Here is an 18,375-nt window from a genome sequence, read left to right as displayed (position 1 = left end):
GCCACGACTGTCACATTCTAATGAAATATCTACTGCCAATTGCGTTAAGGAATGCATTGCCTACCCTAGCGTCTTCTGTCCTGGCAGATTTATCATCCTTTTTTACCGAGTATGCAGTAAATCCATAGACCCTCAACAACTTCCTCTCCTTCAGGATCACGTAGTTCATATTCTATGTTGTATGGAGATGATTTTCCTTCCTTCTTTCTTCACAATCATGGTTCACTTGACACTGCATTTGGTCGAGGAGGTGCGTCTCGGTGGCCCAGTACATTATCGATGGATGTACCCAATTGAAAGGTACTTATCAAACAAATTTGTGTTTATGTTTTTAATTTTGGCATATGACACGTGTTATATTCTCAAAGGTACTTATGTCATCTCAAGTAGTACATGCATAACAGATTACAACCAGAGGGCTCAATTGCAGAAGGATACTTATCTGAGGAGATACTCGTATTCTGTTCAAGGTACCTAGATAATGTCGAGAGTAGGATTAATCGACCAATGCGTGTTGATGATCGACCGCGTGAACTAATGCCTGATGAAAGTGCAACCATGTTCCTAGAGGTTGGAAAGGCTGTTAGGGCTGGCTCTTTTTACACTCTCACACCAACTGAAAAATTCTAAGCTCACCCCGTCACGTATTGGTCAATTGCTCGGCTGTGAAAATTTTTTTAGAGTAAGTGCATTTGAAAGTATGGATTTTGTGTGATCTACTACAGTTGGAGATCCTGACATGAATTTATTGTGACGTATCCAGTGAATTCAGGGCGATCACAAAGAGAAAGTTACGAAGTAGGACAAGGTCCCAATCTCACATAGATAGTGTTGTGTACAGAGAATTTTTTGAGTGGTTCAAGCTTGAGGTGAATCCTGGTATCATTAATCCATTTACACATTCAAATGGTGTCCTGTTATTTGTATCCCAAGCTAATGAAACACATAATTGTCCACATCCAGGTTCCATTGGGAAGCATCATGCACCCGAACGAGTTGCAGTGGCTTGCATGTGGGCCCAATGTTCTCGTTAGCCGCTTTACATCTTACAACATAAATGAATTTAAGTTCAGAACCTTGTCGAGAGAGGAAGGGTTGAAAACCCAAAATAGCGGGATTTATGTCACTTCTGACATTAGGAGTTATGCAAGCAAGCGCAACAGTAATGTTGCTGTTCATAGCGTCTTGTATTACGGAAAACTAGCGGACATCATTGAGTTAAATTACAGCAGTCAATTCACAGTCGTCTTGTTTAGATGTACTTGGGCAAACACCACCTCTGGCAGAGGCATAAAACAAGACTCTTTAGGACACACAGTGGTCAACTTTTCTCATCCAATTCATACCGGTGATCGAGAAGATGATGAACCGTACATTCTTGCATCCGAGGCTCGCTTTGTATACTATGTGGATGATGAAGCTGATAAAGAATGGTGTGTAGTAGTCCATGTGAACCCAAGGGATTTGTTTGACATGGGTGAAGACATAGGACAATGTCAATTCGAACTTTCCCCCCAACCGATTTTGGCTGGGTTGTCTGAGTTTGACGTCAAAGGTGTGTCGTTGAGAAGGGATGACGATTTAGAAGAACCCACCACTGATGCCATCGATAATTGCGAAGAGGCTACCAATTTATAGATGTATTTAGATACCAATTTAGGACATGAGTACTAAAATTCTATGGTTTGTCCTGTTGAGGGTTATACACTTACATAATTATTAATTAGCAACTAGCATAATCGAAATTAGAACATGGAAACACTTGATGTATATTACTCATTAGTTACAATTGATCCACCTAGAAAATGTGATTTTAATAACATATTTTGTCTTAAAGTTGTTGAATTTCTAATTTGTTAGTATATTGTAATTGAAGTTATATATTGACTGACATAATCGGACTTACCAGGGAAATTAGAAGAGAGGGACCTCTTTCTTTGCGGCTCTAGTGTCTTATTTTGCAAGGCGGTGGAAGAGGCCTCCCCGTTCTCTTCACTGGAGCACGCAACATCATTCGCAAGAGACCTGTGGTTCAACACATTACCAGTTCAGTCATGGCTGGATGCATTCTCAGCACACATGGACATAGGTGATGCTATTACTATAGCGCATAGAGAAATTAGGACAGTACGATGTCTTATGTCTGCTCGCAAAAGGGTCTTTTACTATATTTCAACTTGCTATATTCAATCCAGTGGTTTCATTATCCTGTAATTAAAAGTCACTTTCCAAAGGCCTTACATATTTGAGACTCTGAACATTGTAGGGATTGCTTCAATTCGGAACAAAGTACCGCAAGAAATTCGGATTCGGGTTCGTAACTAGCACGAACCTATTTCTTTTGCAACAAATACAGGAGGAGGTGAAGGTAAATTATGGATTTTTTGCGATTTGTTTAGCCATCAAGTTGGGTACAATAGTTTAACTCAATGGGGATAGGGCCGGTTGCTAACTTATTTTCTTTTGTGAGATGAGGTACTGAATGGGTAAGCAAATAATTATATGTATATTTCTGCAGTAAATATTATTATATCTGACTCTCAAACCTAAATATGTGCTAGATCATGTTATAGTAAATTGTTAATTAGTATAACAACATCATAGCAATTTAAGTTATATACCTCATGTCTTTTCCTTTTCCCCCTTGTTTGTTTTTTTAATTTTTTTTTGTTACCTCCTAAGGAGATTAATTGGAAGAAGAAAGTTGGAAAGGAAAATAGGATGTGGATGTAATTTAGTCAGTTAACTTTGTTCATTAAATCTAACATAAGAGCAATGAACGTGAATGAAATATGAGGAATATGTGAAATTCTGGCTGTTATTTACAGTATCTAGTTGCTGACAGCCGGTTAGCTGATCTTGGAATAAGATCTTTCCAAAGGTTGGTCACCAGATTCTTGAATTTAGTATTTTCTTTTTATTGTTATTTATTTATTTATTTATTTCCAAAAGCTTGGTTTCCTTTGATGTTTCAAGGTATGATTTGACAAGGCTATCATATTATTTGCTTCTTTTTATTGCATACTGTTGAGACTGGTGTAGAATTTTAAGGAATGGATTTTAATTTGCCAGCTGGCACTTTTTATTGCTTCCTTTGTATTACATATCTTATTTTAATTGTAATTTTAATTTCCTTTTTTAGTTTGGGATTCAAAATTCATATTAAGGTTTATTTGGTACTTTATTAGTTAATTAGTTACCATGTTGTTCAGTTGGCATGTTCTTTAGTTGACATGAAGGATGAAATATTACTGATGAAGAATAGAAAGTACCTCTGTTAGTGGTGTTGAAGACTTCTAGCTCCCAATTAATGCACCTTTTCAGATTGCACTTTTTTTTAATTTGTGCAGGCACGCTATGAGAATAGACTGATTGTTGAACTTGAAATTGCGTCTGGAGAGGAATTCACTCTTATAGAAAGAGGTCTTACAAAACTTTGGGAACGTAAGCCAATTAAGCAATTTATAATGTGGAGTTCAATCATGTTTTTTTTTGGAAAATTTGTAAATTCTAAAAACATAATTGCCTATGGTGTATCCTTCAGGTTTAGCTCGGGAAAAGATTCAAGAAACTCCAGAAGAAATAGGCGAGATAGTTCAAGATTCAATGCTTAAAGAAGACGTTGTGCCAGATAGTTCTGATGAAGTTGTTTCTAAAGGACACAATGCTTCCATGCTAACCTTTGACCTCAATAAAACTCCAGAGGAGAATGATATCTGTTGACTCAAGTTTTTATCATTAGTCTGACTTGTCTTATGAAAAATTGGGACTAAATTGAACTCAGTGACTGATTGTGATCTTCTCCTTAGATGTTGAATTTAATGAAATAGCAATGAATTTGTTGGAGATTATATAATTCTTGAATTAATTTATATTGTGAGTTGTTGGATTACTGGTTCATACGAATTCAAGACTTTTATATTACCGATTTGTCATATATATACGTTTTTAAATGTAATACAAATATAAATGCATAAACCTAGGTGGTGAAATTGCTTAATGAACTACATTCTATAATCATGACTATCATATTGACAAGATGACATGAATTAATTAATAGACATGAATTAATTAATTAAGATCTATAATTACACACTGCATTCATAACCTAAAATTTCAATATTGTTTAATTTATCCAAATAATTTAGTAATTTATTTTAACCCAAATTAATGCAATCATAATAATTTAAAATCCTTAAATATTATTATATTATAACTGTAAAAAATATTAGTTGATTTTGGACCGATTTTACGTATTTTTAATATTTGCATTCTCTTAGAAAAAGTCACATTGACCACTTTAAATTTATTATTATTGTTATTGTTGTTTATAAATTTGTTCAGACCCCGCTTAAGTATACATTCCCTGTTACTCAGCTCCTTCAGTTTTCAAATAAAAAAGCCACCGCCACTTCCATAATCCTTATTTTTCCTGCACTACTAAATCATTCATATAGTCCAACCCCTCCAAAGCTTGCATCGTCCTAGTTCTTCTCCTCCACGTCTGTGTTGGGAGCTGTGGTATTGCCGTAACCATCGTCGGTTTCCATTATCGCCATCATCGGAAGGAAGAAAACATCTGTCTCTGCGGCGAACCCTTGTCCTAGAGCCCCTTCTCTCTCTGTCCGAGGCCCGGCCGTTCTTCTCTCACCGTCAATCCACTCCTCTCGTTGCGGGTAAGCACCACTGGCCCCCCTGTGCTCACTTGCTGATTTAGTGATTGAAATTGAGGCCAATAACGAGTTTAAAGTTGACATGAAAGTTTTTCCTGATGTTATTAGTTGAGTTAATTTGTTAATGGGGAGTGGGATTTGTTGATGGGGAGCATGATTCAGTTAAGGGTGAATTCTGATTTGGGGTTTAATGGTATTATTGAATGTGTTTTTAATATTCTTAATGGTATATTTGAATTTTGTTGCTGATAATGGTTGCCTGTGAATAGAAGTTGGGAGTTTTTAGTTACTGCTTTTCTTAGATAAGTCTATTTCATTTGAACTCAATGAAGTAGGTAGTGGATAGAACTAGTACCATGTATGAAGCTTAGTAGAAAATTTCACACAAACAAGCAAGGACTCAACACTTGGCTGTCCTTCTCTAGTCCAAATTAATTCAATTAAACTAATATCCTAGTTCTTCCATTCAATATCATGTTAGGGATTGCCCTAATTAGTATGTAAGTGTCCCTTCCTCGACAGAAGTATAACTTTTCATAGTTAAAGACCAAAAAGTCATTAAGCTTGATGGAATCCCTTAAAGGTACTCTAAGGTACACATAACATCTCTCAAATTTCACTAGTACTAAGCTACTGGTTTGATTACTACTAATACCCTTTTTGTCTCTCACCCTCTCAGTTCTAAGTAGATTGTTTAGTAAACCACATGATGTTTAGTGATTTAAAGGCATTGATAATACCAAAAGTGAATAAATAAAAGAATCAAATCTAAGCCCACAAGAATTAAACAAAATTGAAACAAAATAGACCCATCTCTATATAAAACTGATAAACTACTGAGTGTTTTAAACCAGAAAGTGGCTGTAAAAAATGACATACTATTCCGCCCTCCCCTTAGTGATACAACGAGAGATTGCTTCCATATACAAGTTCACCGTATCAAAAGGCATTATTGATATCAATATGATAGAGGTGCCAATGACACATGGCAGCTGTAGAGAGAAGACAAACAGAAGCAAACTTTGCAATAGGAACGAGTTGTCAGTCTAATCCAAACTACAAATTTGAGCATAATTCTTGTATACCAAGTAAGCGTAGTAGCACATGATATTGATTTACTATAAGTATCATTACTTATTAATACCTTTAATTGTTAGTGTATTTCATAATTCTGATTAAATTATCTAATTACCACCTTTAATTGCGGTCTCTAGTCTCATACTATAAATTTTTTATTATCAATTTGTCATAAATAGCCGAGTTTAATAAATATTAACTGGGTTCTACCAGTGTCCTTTTTGTATATTAATAAATATTAATAACTATATATTAATTATTATCACTTTTTTATATGAATGCAGTCAGGAAAGATGCCAGGATAGGTCGTTACACGAAGAAGTCCCAGTTAGACATGGCATGTCAGCAGCCTCAAGTAGGATCTGCTGCGGCTTCAACTTCCCATCAAGCAGACTGCCCAATTCCTCCGTCCAGTGGCAGTGGTGCCCCCGCATCCTTGTCTTTACGTCCCTTTCGTCCTTCCCATAGCGAACCACCGCCTGCTCCATATGCTTGTACGAACGATGTTCAAAACTCGGAGCCGAATGCCAAAGACTTAGACTCAGAGGCAGATGAGGTAGATTCTTTTGAGCAACATGTTGACAACATATTTGCTGCATCGGAGGCTCAGAAGTGCAAAGGACGCAAGACCACTGAATTTTGGGATGTTAAAACAATTGGTATACAAGAAATCATTTAATAAAATTTTTCATTCAGCTATTTTCCTATGTCTTCATCACAGCTTGGCCACAATGGTTACTCACACAGAATAACTATGATTTATATAATCCAATGGCACAATCAAACTGGTCAAATTGAGCGTGAAGGAAGCTATAAAGCCACCTAACGGAAGAAAGATCGTACTCAGGTTCAACAGTGTAATGCAACCAGTTGGGGATGAAGCTGGTATACTGAGCGGCATTCTTGGACTGCTAGGATCTGACTACACCGAATTCTCAATCTGCGAGAAGGACTAGAGAAAGGTTCGCACCAGGGACAAGGTCTATAATGAATGTGTAAAGGTAAAAATGTATATTTTTGTACCATTCCAGACTCAAAATTTGAACCCTATGGACAATTTAATTTTACTGTTGCAGGAAATATTCCATTTTGATAAAGATATTAGAGGAATTATCAAGCGTATAATATTAAAAATGCTAGGAAGGGCTTGGAAGAAAACGAGGAATAGGTTATACCATCACTATTATGACTCAGAACTGACTCTTGAAGATAATATTGAACACCGCCCACTGGGAATTAATGCGGATCATTGGAGATGGTACCTCGATTATCGCAATAGTAAAGAGACAAAGGTAATATATATTTGTATTTCATAACAGAAATAGTCTATTTATGTTACATTGAGTTAGTCAGAACTAGTGTCTAGTAACCCTTGATTTTGATGGAATGACAGGAGAAGTGCAAGAAAAATGTTGAGAATCGATCAAAGCAGCTTTACACCCACACTGGCGGATCAAAAAGCTTGGCAAGGCTTGAAGAAGAAGAGGTAATCTATTTTTGAGAATGTCTTTCAACCATCTCTTTGTTTACATATTCACTTTGTCATCATTATTGGTACAGTTGGAAACAAGGGAGGAGAGTTGGTAGAGGAGAGTTGTATCTCTTAACGCACAAAAGACCTAATGGCTCCTATATCCATGATACAACTCAGACTATTGGAGTAAGTAATGTGTTGAGAATCGGAAAGTAGTTTCTCGTATGTTTTAGTTTTTAAAATTGTATTGGAAGTCTATGCGGTTAGCGACTAGTTAATGAATGCTTAGAATTGCTTATCTATGTGTGTCGAAAAGAATTGAGGCTATTGAGCAACGGGATGAATCCTCTAGACTGTTGTCTCAAAATGATTCGCTTGCTCAAGCTCTCGAAAAGGAGCACTCGGGTAGAGTGCATGGCATGTGTTTGGGACCGACTTCTAGTCAAGTCTTCGGTATGAATTTCCATCAGCTGAGCAATGGATTTCAAACAGAGGAGACCTAAACGGTGCTGCTTGAACTACAACCAGATTTGGCGGCCGAAAAATTAAAAAGGAAGGCAGTGGAGGATGAAGTAGCAGCTAAGAAGACAAAAAGACAAGCAATGGAGGATGAAGTAGCAACCAGGAAGATAAGGATACAGGCAATGGAGAGTGCTCTGATATGTCTACTTCAAGGGCAAGGTGGGAAACTGCCATCAGATGTCGCCGCATGGATGAATTCATTAGAGGGACAGATTAGAAATTAGATCTTAGAATTGTGGAGTTTTTTTTAAATATACACTTTTTTGGTGTTGACTATCCAACTCTTAGTAAGGAGTACACTTTATTGATATTTGGATAATTATATGAATTTTATTAATAGTTTTGCTAATGTCGTTTACCCATCAATTTATTTTTCAGGATATAAAATAATTTAACTTACTAATATTAAGAAAGAATCCAAAAATAACAAAAAAGAAACACCTGGTACATTTAAATTAAAAAGAGCATTGGTTGACAGTGTACAATACAGTATTTTTGCGGCCATTTAGCCAGAAAATAGCGGCATTTGCAAAATAGTCATTAGAGATTTGAAAAAACATGATAGGCGATAGCTAAATACATTTGAAAACACAACGGGCGTTAACTAGTAGCAGTTTCAAACCATTAGCAAATTTGTGTCAAAATCAATGTTCCCCAGATAGCAGCGGTTTTAAACCGCCTCTAAACATTACGTCACTATTTCATGGCTTTGCGGCGGTTGTGTCAGCAGTTCGTTAGAACCGTCGCAAAATCATATTACCACCCCCTAATAGGCGATGCTTGTGGAACCGCTGGAATTTCGTTTAGCGGCGGTTTAAAACCACCGCAAATCCATAAATAAACTGCCGCAATTTCCCGTTTCTGTTGTAGTGAAATTACCCTTAAATAATTTTAAAATGTGACAAAAATATTCAATATTAAATATATTTTTCTCGAAAAATACTTTAGAGCTTGAATTTTGATGCAGTTTTTTGGAAGTATGATTAAAAAATTGAGGTATTTTTATTCTTAAAATTTGGTGATTTTTCGCTAACTATATATTTTTTTGTGATTTTTTAAAAGTATTATTGGTTGTTGACAAAAAAATCACAAAAAAATATACACTTAGCGAAAAATCACCAAATTTTAAGGATAAAAATATCTCATTTTTCTAATCATACTTGCAAAAAATCGCATTAAAATTCAATTTTTAAAGTATTTTTTGAGAATACATATTTAATATTGGGCATTTTTGTCGCGTTTTTAAATTATTTGAAGGCATATTTGTTAATAACAAAATTCGAGTATATTTTTGTGAGCAACAAAATTATTTGGATGCTTTTTTTGTGATTTATCTTAAAATAAAACAAAATAAATAAAAAAATTTAATAAACTAAAATGATTTAAAAAAATAGAAGATATATGACAGAAGAAAAATAATAAATTAAAACTTACCTAGTTCAAAAGGTAGAATAAGACAATAAAAAAAGTAATGTAAATTAAAGGTTGAAACAGTTACCAATTCTGTAAAAGGAGGATTAGTGAGTTTTGTTATTGTTTTCTTACTTCTTTGTTTTTTTTATGTCATATATAGGATGATGGATTCTATTGGCATCGATTAATGTTCTGACATGAAAATGGATTTTTTATAATAATTTGCTATTTTTTGGCATGCTCAATCATGGATCATTCGGTTGTAATTTTTTGAGAAAAATGACATATATTAAGAAACTTGATGTATATATGAAGTTAAACTGCGAAACCAATATATGTATCAAGATATAATTGATTTAATAATTGGGAAAAAGATAGAGATGACTATATGTATTTATGGTCTATTATATATAGTTGATGAAAAATAAAAAATATTAGAATATAATATAGGTAAATGACCTAAAAGAAAGAAATGAGATAAAGAAGAAGACAATATAAGTAAAAGTTCTACGTGGATCGGAATAGAAAGATAATCGCAATGTAAGTGAAAAGAAAATTAAAAGAAAACGAACTAATGTAATTGCACCATTCCACTTAACCATGGGGTAAACTGGTAAGCCAAAGATATTTTGCATTAAGTTCTTATGCTCAAGCATGGTTCATAAGCAAAAGTAATATGCAAGGTTGGGATAAAAAAATGGATTGTCAAATAGCCACCAAAAAAATGGATGCAAACTCATCCTCAAAGCCAAAAGTATAATGCAAAATAATCATGATTCATAAATCATAGTATGAGTATCATACTTAAAGTCTTTAAGTTCTTTAATTTGTATCTTGTTAGATTTTTCAAGTTGCACTTGAGACTGATTCATGGGATGCATTTGTTTCAACCAAAACCAAATCAAGTTAAGAGAGGCTTAAATGTGAAAATCCCAAGTGATCAAGTGGTTTTCTTTTCTTTTTATTTTCATATCGTGTATTAATAGTTAAGATACCAAATCAAATCAAGTTGTACAATTGTTCTAAGAGAAAGTCTAGGGGTCAGCAGTTTTATTAAAATCTGGCCAGCACTTGACCAGCAAAAGAAAAATAAGTAATCCTACACCATTAGATATAATCTCACACTATTAAAAATACTAATGATGACTAATTGATGGCTACAAATCACAAAACTTGCTGGTCCGCTTGCACTCTTCTTGTTCTAATCAGCCAAAGGCCAAAACTCAGGTGACCACAAGTTGATAATGTTAAGAGACAAAAAAAAGTGAGAACTTACTTTATTTAATATGTAATAATTAATAAATATTAAATAAGACAAGTTCTAGTTGTTTTTGGCTAAATTTTGTTGGTTACCAAATATTTACGGCCCCCAATATTATGATAATGAGCTATAAGCTGTTTCTTCCAGTGTCATCATTTTGTTAATTAATATAAACTATGAGATGTGGATATAATTGTTGGAACATGAACATTTTTAGATGACTAACGTGTGAAAAGTTGATGGTGAAGTGATATAACTACAACAAATTCAGGCTGAGGCAACCCTTTAAAAACGTTGCATATAATAAGGGACAAAGGCAACACTTTCCAACAAAAAGCAACACTTTTTGGGAGGTTGGCTATACGGCCGTTACTTTTGGTCTAAGGCAACGCTTTTGTGTATTAAAGGGAACCCTTTTTATGGCAACCTTCAAAAAACGTTGCTTTTTTTGCAAATAAAGCAACTCCGCGAAAGGGTTGCCTTAGAGCTCCCAAACACAACACTTTAGATGAGACGTTATGGCAACACTTTTTACGAGTTGTATTTTCTAATACATAAAGCAACACTTGTCCAGAGTTTTTTAAGTTGCCTTTTCATATACCTAAAGCAACACTTGTGCAAATTTTTTCTAGTTGTTTTTTCATATACCTAAAGCAACCCTTGGCCAGGTTTTTTAAATTGCCTTTTTCATATACCTAAAGCAACACTTGTCCAGGTTTTTTTATGTTGCCTTTTTTATAGACCTAATGCAACACTTATGTAAGTTTATTTGCAGTTGTCTTTTTTTAATACCTAAAGCAACACCTTATTGAGTTTTTCTTAGATTCTCTTTTTTAATATCTAAAATAATATATTTTTTACCTTTGTTATATTTATATGATATTTGAAGGATATATAACACCCACATTTGAATAAGCTCATAATATATATTGCATATATATAAAAAGGTCTTCCAAGTGCCAATTAACATACTTGCTAAGTTACCAAGTCAAATAAATAATAAACATAAGTAAGCATAATACATGTTTTTCTGGTGATGAACTTAAACAAAAAAGAAACTAAGTTGTCCACTTGAAACCAAAAAGACTTAAACAAAAAAGAAACTAAGTTGTCTATTTGAAACCAAAAAGACTTTGTGCTTCACCATTGTGCTAAGAATTTCCTTTATGTCTTCAGAAAACTTCATCCAACAATAAAAAAGCTGCAGTCAAATTTAAATGAACAAAAAAATTATAATCAAACTATCAGCTATACAATAACATGTGTACTCAAGTGTTACAACAATTTAGCACACATACCTAATCATGATTTGGTATATGAGTCGATGGAGGAGAATGCCGACCTTCTCTTCACTTTGTTTTTTGATTTCATCTATTTCTTTATTTTTCTTAAGAGAAGTTTTTGTAACAGTTCTTCCATAACATCGAACTCTTCCTGGATTCTCTTTACCAAAAACTTTTTGAAATGCATTAGTAGGTGTTTCTCCAGCTTCTTGGAGATCATCAAGTTTATCCTATATAAACAAATATATGATATATCTATTTTTAGTGATAAAAATTCAATGAAAGAATCCAACAACCTATTGATAACTAATAGGGGCAGCAATCCAAAATAGCCATAAACTCATCCAATCTTTTTCTAGGTCTTGAAAAAACCTAATTATTCATATATTATTACTACTATTTGACCAAGCATGTAAATAATAATGTTTATGCACATTAAGTATATAAATTCATAAAAAAGGCACATAAAAATATTATTATTAAAATTGAGAAACAATGAAAAAGACACATAAAAGACATTCAACATGAAAAAAAAAACTGCACAAAGGTCATAATATACATATGAAAACATACAAGTATAAGTAAGATAAAAAAATTTACGGAGTCATAGCTCAACAAATTGCAATCTTCAAGTCCTAGAATGTCCACCAATGTTTCTTAAACTCATCTGAAGCAATATTTCTCTATAACAGAGCAAAGTATCAAATTTATATTATTCTCTATGAATTATTAACTCAATCAAAGTGAAAAACAGAAAAATCAAACAAAAATAATAATCGAAAGACTTTTTTCTGTATAGATGACCTAAAGAGAAGAAAATTTTTTTCTGTTATTAATAATCAAACTAAGCATACTATAAAATTTGATCTCTCTTTGGGCTTAGGATATATAATAGGTGAATTTGGTTGCTACATGGAAGATAAACATTTCATCAAGTTTCTAAAGTTAAGAGTTCTCACATGAATCAGCATTTCATTTTTTCTTTGGAAACCTACCACACCACATTGGTAGCTTAGTTAGGTTTGAGTGACAATTAACCACACAATCATTAGTATGTATAACCAATTAGCACTAGTATGTATCACCAATCAGCACCACACAATTAACCAATTTTTCATACCAAAATTTTAAACTCTATATAATATAAATTTTGCTCATGCACTAGTTTTTGTTAGAGAATTCTAAGGCAGGTTATATGGAAAATCCAAACTAATCATAAGAAAAGAAAAGGTCCATTCATCATAAATCAGTTTTGCAATATTTACTACTAATTTATTAATTCTCTCATATACTTTCACCATCACATATTACAAGGTCATATGAATTTCAATATGTCTTTTCCAGATTTTCACAATATTTATTTACATAACCAAATTTAATGCTACTAACCTAGCAGCAAGCTATTAACCTAATAAGACAAAAATTCGTAAATTATTAGTTTCAGATCTCTTTAAACTCAAACCCAAAAGCTAAAAGTTCAGATATTCAATCCCCAAACCCCAAGGTAAAGGCAAAAAAATAATCATATCATGGAAGAAATCCACAGACCTCAAAATAATCTCTTAAGATCAAGACTTAAAACGCACTAAATACACTAGACTACTATATTTAACATGATAAAGGAATTAACTTTGCATAACTAATGTATACATCCAATTTATTAACAATATAAAAGGCAGAAAAATGCAAAAAAAATTAAAATGCAGAAAAATATGTCCCACATATAATCATAATCAAAATGCAGAAAAATTCAGAAAACCCTAAGAAGCAACATTCAGAACCATGAAAACTTCAGAAAAATTGAAATAAAACCCCTAAAATAAGAATTATTAAGAAGCCCCAAAAATTAAGATTCAATGCATTCAGAAATTCATAATCAAAATACAAAAAAATTCAGAAAACCTTAAGAAGCAACAATCAGAACCATGCAAAATTCAGAAAAATTGAAATAAACCCCTAAAATCAGAATAATTAAGAAGTCCCAAAAATTAAGATTCAATGCATTCAGAAATTCTTAATCAAAATGCAGAAAAATTCAAAAAACCCTAAGAAGCAACAATCAGAACCATGCAAACTTCAGAAAAATTGAAATAAAACCCCTAAAATCAGAATAATTAAGAAGCCCCAAAAATTAAGATTCAATGCATTTAGAAATTCATAATCAAAATGTAGAAAAATTTAGAAAACCCTAAGAAGCAACAATCAGAACTATGAAAACTTCAAAAAAATTGAAATAAAACCCCTAAAATCAAAATTATTAAGAATCCCCAAAAATTAAGATTCAATGCATTCAGAAATTCCATTTTCATGCTAAAATTCAGAACATTCCCAATCTTCATTCACAATCAATGCATTCAGAAATTTTATTCCATAGTAAAATTTAGAAGCTTTCTTACCAATAAGCAGAGGAGGAGGAGGGGGTTACAGCTGCCTGTAGTATTGTGAGAGCTTGCGAAGAGGAGAAGGCGAGACAGGGGAAGAAGAGTAAGCGGGAGAAGGAGAGGGGTTTCTCGAAGAAGAATGTGTACCTAGAGCCGAGACAGGAAGAGGAGGAGTCGTGGAGCAGCGTGCGTGGAGAAGATGACCGCGCCAACGCTCGTGGAGGAGAGCACCGCGCCGACACCCGTGGAGGAGAGCAACGCGCAGAGAAGCCCGTGGAGGAGAGCAATGTGCCGACGACCGTGGAAGGGAGCACCGCGCCGTCGCCGTTTGGGGTGGACAGCACTGCGATTGAGAGCTACGGTCGTTGTGGAGGAGAGCCGCGATCGGTGGAGGGTTTGTGGCCGTCTGTGGTGGTTCGTTTCAAATGTTAGGGTTACGGTATAGTGATGAAGTGATGAAGCTAAGTGATGAAGCAAGTGATGAATTGATGAAGCAATTATGTCTTTTCTTTCTTTTTTTTCTAAGTTATTTGATTGGAAAATAATTGGTGGGAATATGAAAAGTTTCCCTCTAAAATTTGTAACTGTGAATACTTTTAGGCAACTTTTTATAAATGTTATTTATTCAATTTTTTTATAACCTTTATAAAATGTTGTATTTTTATTTAAAAATGTTGTCTTAAATATTTTATATTGTAACTTTTTTGAGTGTTGTTTTCGATATCAAAGACAACAATTTTTGTGGGTGGCCAAAAATTTTGTTATCTTAGCCTTATTCAAAAGCAACTCGTAAAAAATATTGTCTTTACCTATCTAAGACAACTTTTGTTAAATGTTGCTTCGAATAAGGGTTACCTTAGGGCAAAAATATTGTAGTGACTTAATCTTTTAAAACTACTGAAATGTTAAAATAAAAATTTTTCAAATATATTAAAAGTTTGAAAAAACTCCATATCTTTTTTTTACATTCATATATTTATATTTGATAATTAAGCAATGGGATCCAATAATCACAAGGACCGAAGAAGTCCATGAATAAAGTAAAATTAGTCCCAATATACTGTATGTAAATATAACTCATAAGTGAACCTACACCAAATAAAAGACAACCATTTTTTTTACTATAAGAAAATATAAGAGCCAACTATAGCATCAGCTAACTTGAACAACCACTGTGGAGTGCGTTCCATCACATCGTTGTCCTCCCTGCATCAATTCCTTATCGTCGCAGCGCGCAGTTCTTCATGCAACATATCTTCGGTGCAATCGGTCTTTTTCGGTGGAGCTCCTCCTACGTTGTCGTCATGGACCTTCTTCTTCTTCTTTTTCTTGGTTTTGGATGTTTCTCTTTTTTAAGTTTTAGATGTTTTTTTTTTGTATTTTGGATGTTTCTTTTCACTAGTTTTAGATGTTTCATTCTCCTAAGTTTGGATATTTTTTATTTTGTTTTTTTATGTTTCTTCTTTTTTGGGTTTTTGATAGTTTTTTTAATAGTTTTAGATGTTTCTTTTCTTAGTTTTCAGATGTTCTTTTTATTAAGAATTTAAAAAAAATAAATATATTATTTTTGTTAGGTTTTTTTATTTTTTTTTTACGTTTTTAATTTTTTTATTAAAAATTTTCCATATTGTAGTTGATTAGAGTTGCCTGGTACCCTAGCTAGTTGGTTACCTAGCAAATTGTTTGACTCTATATATAGCATCAAAGAAGTTGCAAAATGTAAACAGAGTCGACTCTGTTTGTATTTTGCCCAAAAATCATTATTGTCCACAACCTCTTGCTGTGAAGTACAGATACTTTCTTGATTGTCGTGCCTACGTGTTGGACACATTTCAGACACGACACTCGTTTGACACGCGTATCTTCTGTGTCCAATCGTGTCTTAATAAAAAATAAAAAATTCTTCTGCAGACACGATAGGACACCTAAATAGCATCACGTATCAGCGTGTCCAAACTTATTCTTAACATATTTTCATGATGAGTTTAGAAATAGTATATATTATTAATTATTAAAACAAAAAATATTTTAAATATTTTATATAATTAAAAAAATATTAAAAATTAAAAAATTAAATTATATTTTAATATCAATAAAATATCAAAATATCATTACAATTTATCTAAAAATATTTTATATTTTATATATGTATTTCAGTATCTTATAAGAATTTTAAAATTTACGTATTTGTGTGTCCCATTTCATATTGTCTTGTATCTGTATCAATGTTCGTGTATTATAGACCTCTCAAAATTGAAAAGATTATGTCAACCACTCTGTCAATCAGTATTTAGTATGAAGAATTATTTCTTAAAATTTTTTTATGATTTGATTGGTTGTTTCCTTGCAATAGATAATATAAAACTTACTTAAGAATCCAGGGAAAATATAAGAGAAGAGAAAATGGCAGAATGATTGCCTTTTTCTTTAATTATTAAATGAGTGATAGAACAATACTTAAATTTTAAATAAAAAAATGAATAAAGTATCAACGTGGTTTCTATCTATTTTTTTGAATAACAACACGATCCTTGATAAAACAAAACGATCTACTTTGGTCCTTGATCCTGTATTCCATTTACCAATGTGATGCTTCTATCACTTTTGTCGTCAAAGAATAAAAAACTTGCTAATGTGTCTCATTAAGCTACTGAGGTGAAAGATTAAAGTAGTGAGGTGGATATAACATACCCACATGACTTGTTAGAAAGGATAGGGACCTATCTGTTCTAATCTACGTGAGAATGAACGACATTGTTTTGCTATCCCCAGAAGATGTTATTAGATAATTCTCGTCGTCTTTCTCCCTTTATTTCATGTTTGAAACCCTAAATCTCCATGAGTAGTAGAAGAGAGCGTGAGAGTAGAAGAGATGGGATAAACTATGATGGTAAGAGTGTAGATAAATTTTATATATATTTTAATAATCCTGTAGATCTGTCAGAGGTAATTGATGATGGAGTTAGAGAGGAAAATGTTGAGGGAGAGATACATTCCAACAAGGTCAGGAAGAGTGCGGACAAGAAAGCCATTACTACAAGACTTGCTCTAATTCCTTAAATATCTTAATTGGAAGCATATGACCAAGAAGGAAAGAAGAGCTAGCAAGGAGAGTGTGGCATCAGTGAACTCTACCAACACCACATAGGTATAATCACTTTAGGGTTCGATTTGTCCTATTTATAAAAATGTTGGGGTTTAAGTGTCACATTATGTTTTGATGAGGGTTTAATTAACTGTAAATAAAATACTTAGGTGTTTAATAAAATATTCAATATTGGATGGAGAAATAGAAGATAAACTACCAAAAATAGATGAGGTAGATATAGCAGCGGTAGCAGGAGCAGTACAGAATTGGAAGTGTTGGAGCGAAGATGATACCTGTTTTGATTTGGACGAGGTGGATGAGTACGACAAATAGTTATCAAGTGGTCCAATTATTTGTAGTAGTAACAATATAGGATAAAACAGTTGGAGGCAAATGTGATTTTGCTTGTATTTACGATAGTCAATAAGGGATAATCTGGGAGAAGCTGAGCAGAATGACTATAATTTCGATAAAAATTTTTCCTTTTTGTTAGTAACTACAAAGATAGCATCAATTTTAGATAGAATCAGCCTTAGATGTGTTTTTTCAAACTTAAGGGAGAGCATTTTCAAAGCTAGGAAAAGAATTTTGATGAGGAAGAAAATCTCTAACTAGCTCATAATCATCCGTAAGTGCCTTGAGAAATTGAATAAGACGCGTCCGATTATGATAATCCTCATAAGCTTTAGCATGAGTGACATCTTTAAGAATAAGTTCATAAGAGGTCATTTTATCCCAAATTAAATGTGTTTAATCTGTAGTAGAAAATCATAAATAGTCTGGCCACATTTTTGCTTAAGGTTGTGAAGTTCCTTAAGTAGTTGATATTGATGTGAAAGATCGAAAATGATATAGTATTTTACAAAATGATTCCATACTATTTTAACAGTTTCAAAATGTGTAAATTGAAGATGGATGTCAGATGTAGAAGTGTTGTGAAAGCAAGTAATAATTTGCTAATTCTTACTATCCCAGTCTTCCAATTTCTCGGGAAAGGCTTTGTCAGCATCAATGGATTCAGTGAAACTTTTTTTTGATTTTTCATTCTCAAAATTTTAGTTGGACACATAATATCATCAATCACATGATGCCATAATTTATGACCTTTGAGAAACCTTCTCATGGCTTCAACCCAAGTTGGAGCCATTAAGAATGACAGAAATTGGCTGAAGGATATTTGGTTTCATCATGAAAATAGTTAAA

At 33.2% G+C, this 18,375-nt stretch overlaps 1 protein-coding gene across 1 annotated transcript; it reads left to right on the top strand.

Moving 5' to 3' along the window:
• On the top strand, nucleotides 1,753–3,031 carry LOC110271538 (uric acid degradation bifunctional protein TTL-like). The gene is made up of 5 exons (XM_021122507.1): nucleotides 1,753–1,807; nucleotides 1,910–2,157; nucleotides 2,267–2,368; nucleotides 2,829–2,881; nucleotides 2,977–3,031. The coding sequence occupies exons 1-5, from the start codon at nucleotides 1,753–1,755 to the stop codon at nucleotides 3,029–3,031; spliced, it is 513 nt and encodes a 170-aa protein (XP_020978166.1).

The sequence above is a fragment of the Arachis ipaensis genome, chromosome B04, assembly GCF_000816755.2.
Source record: "Arachis ipaensis cultivar K30076 chromosome B04, Araip1.1, whole genome shotgun sequence".
In the NCBI taxonomy this organism is placed as follows: Eukaryota; Viridiplantae; Streptophyta; class Magnoliopsida; order Fabales; family Fabaceae; genus Arachis; species Arachis ipaensis.
Note: the sequence above shows the minus strand (reverse complement) of the source record. Positions and strands in the feature narration are given on the sequence as shown.

What these genes read in the sequence shown, in the direction of transcription:
- LOC110271538 (XM_021122507.1), top strand. Translation starts at nt 1,753, where the DNA reads ATGGAAACACTTGATGTATATTACTCATTAGTTACAATTGATCCACCT. An exon ending in AATTGATCCACCTAGAAAAT is followed by an intron (nt 1,808 to 1,909) that starts GTGATTTTAATA and finishes CGGACTTACCAG; the next exon opens with GGAAATTAGAAGAGAGGGAC. An exon ending in GGAATAAGATCTTTCCAAAG is followed by an intron (nt 2,882 to 2,976) that starts GTTGGTCACCAG and finishes TGATGTTTCAAG; the next exon opens with GTATGATTTGACAAGGCTAT.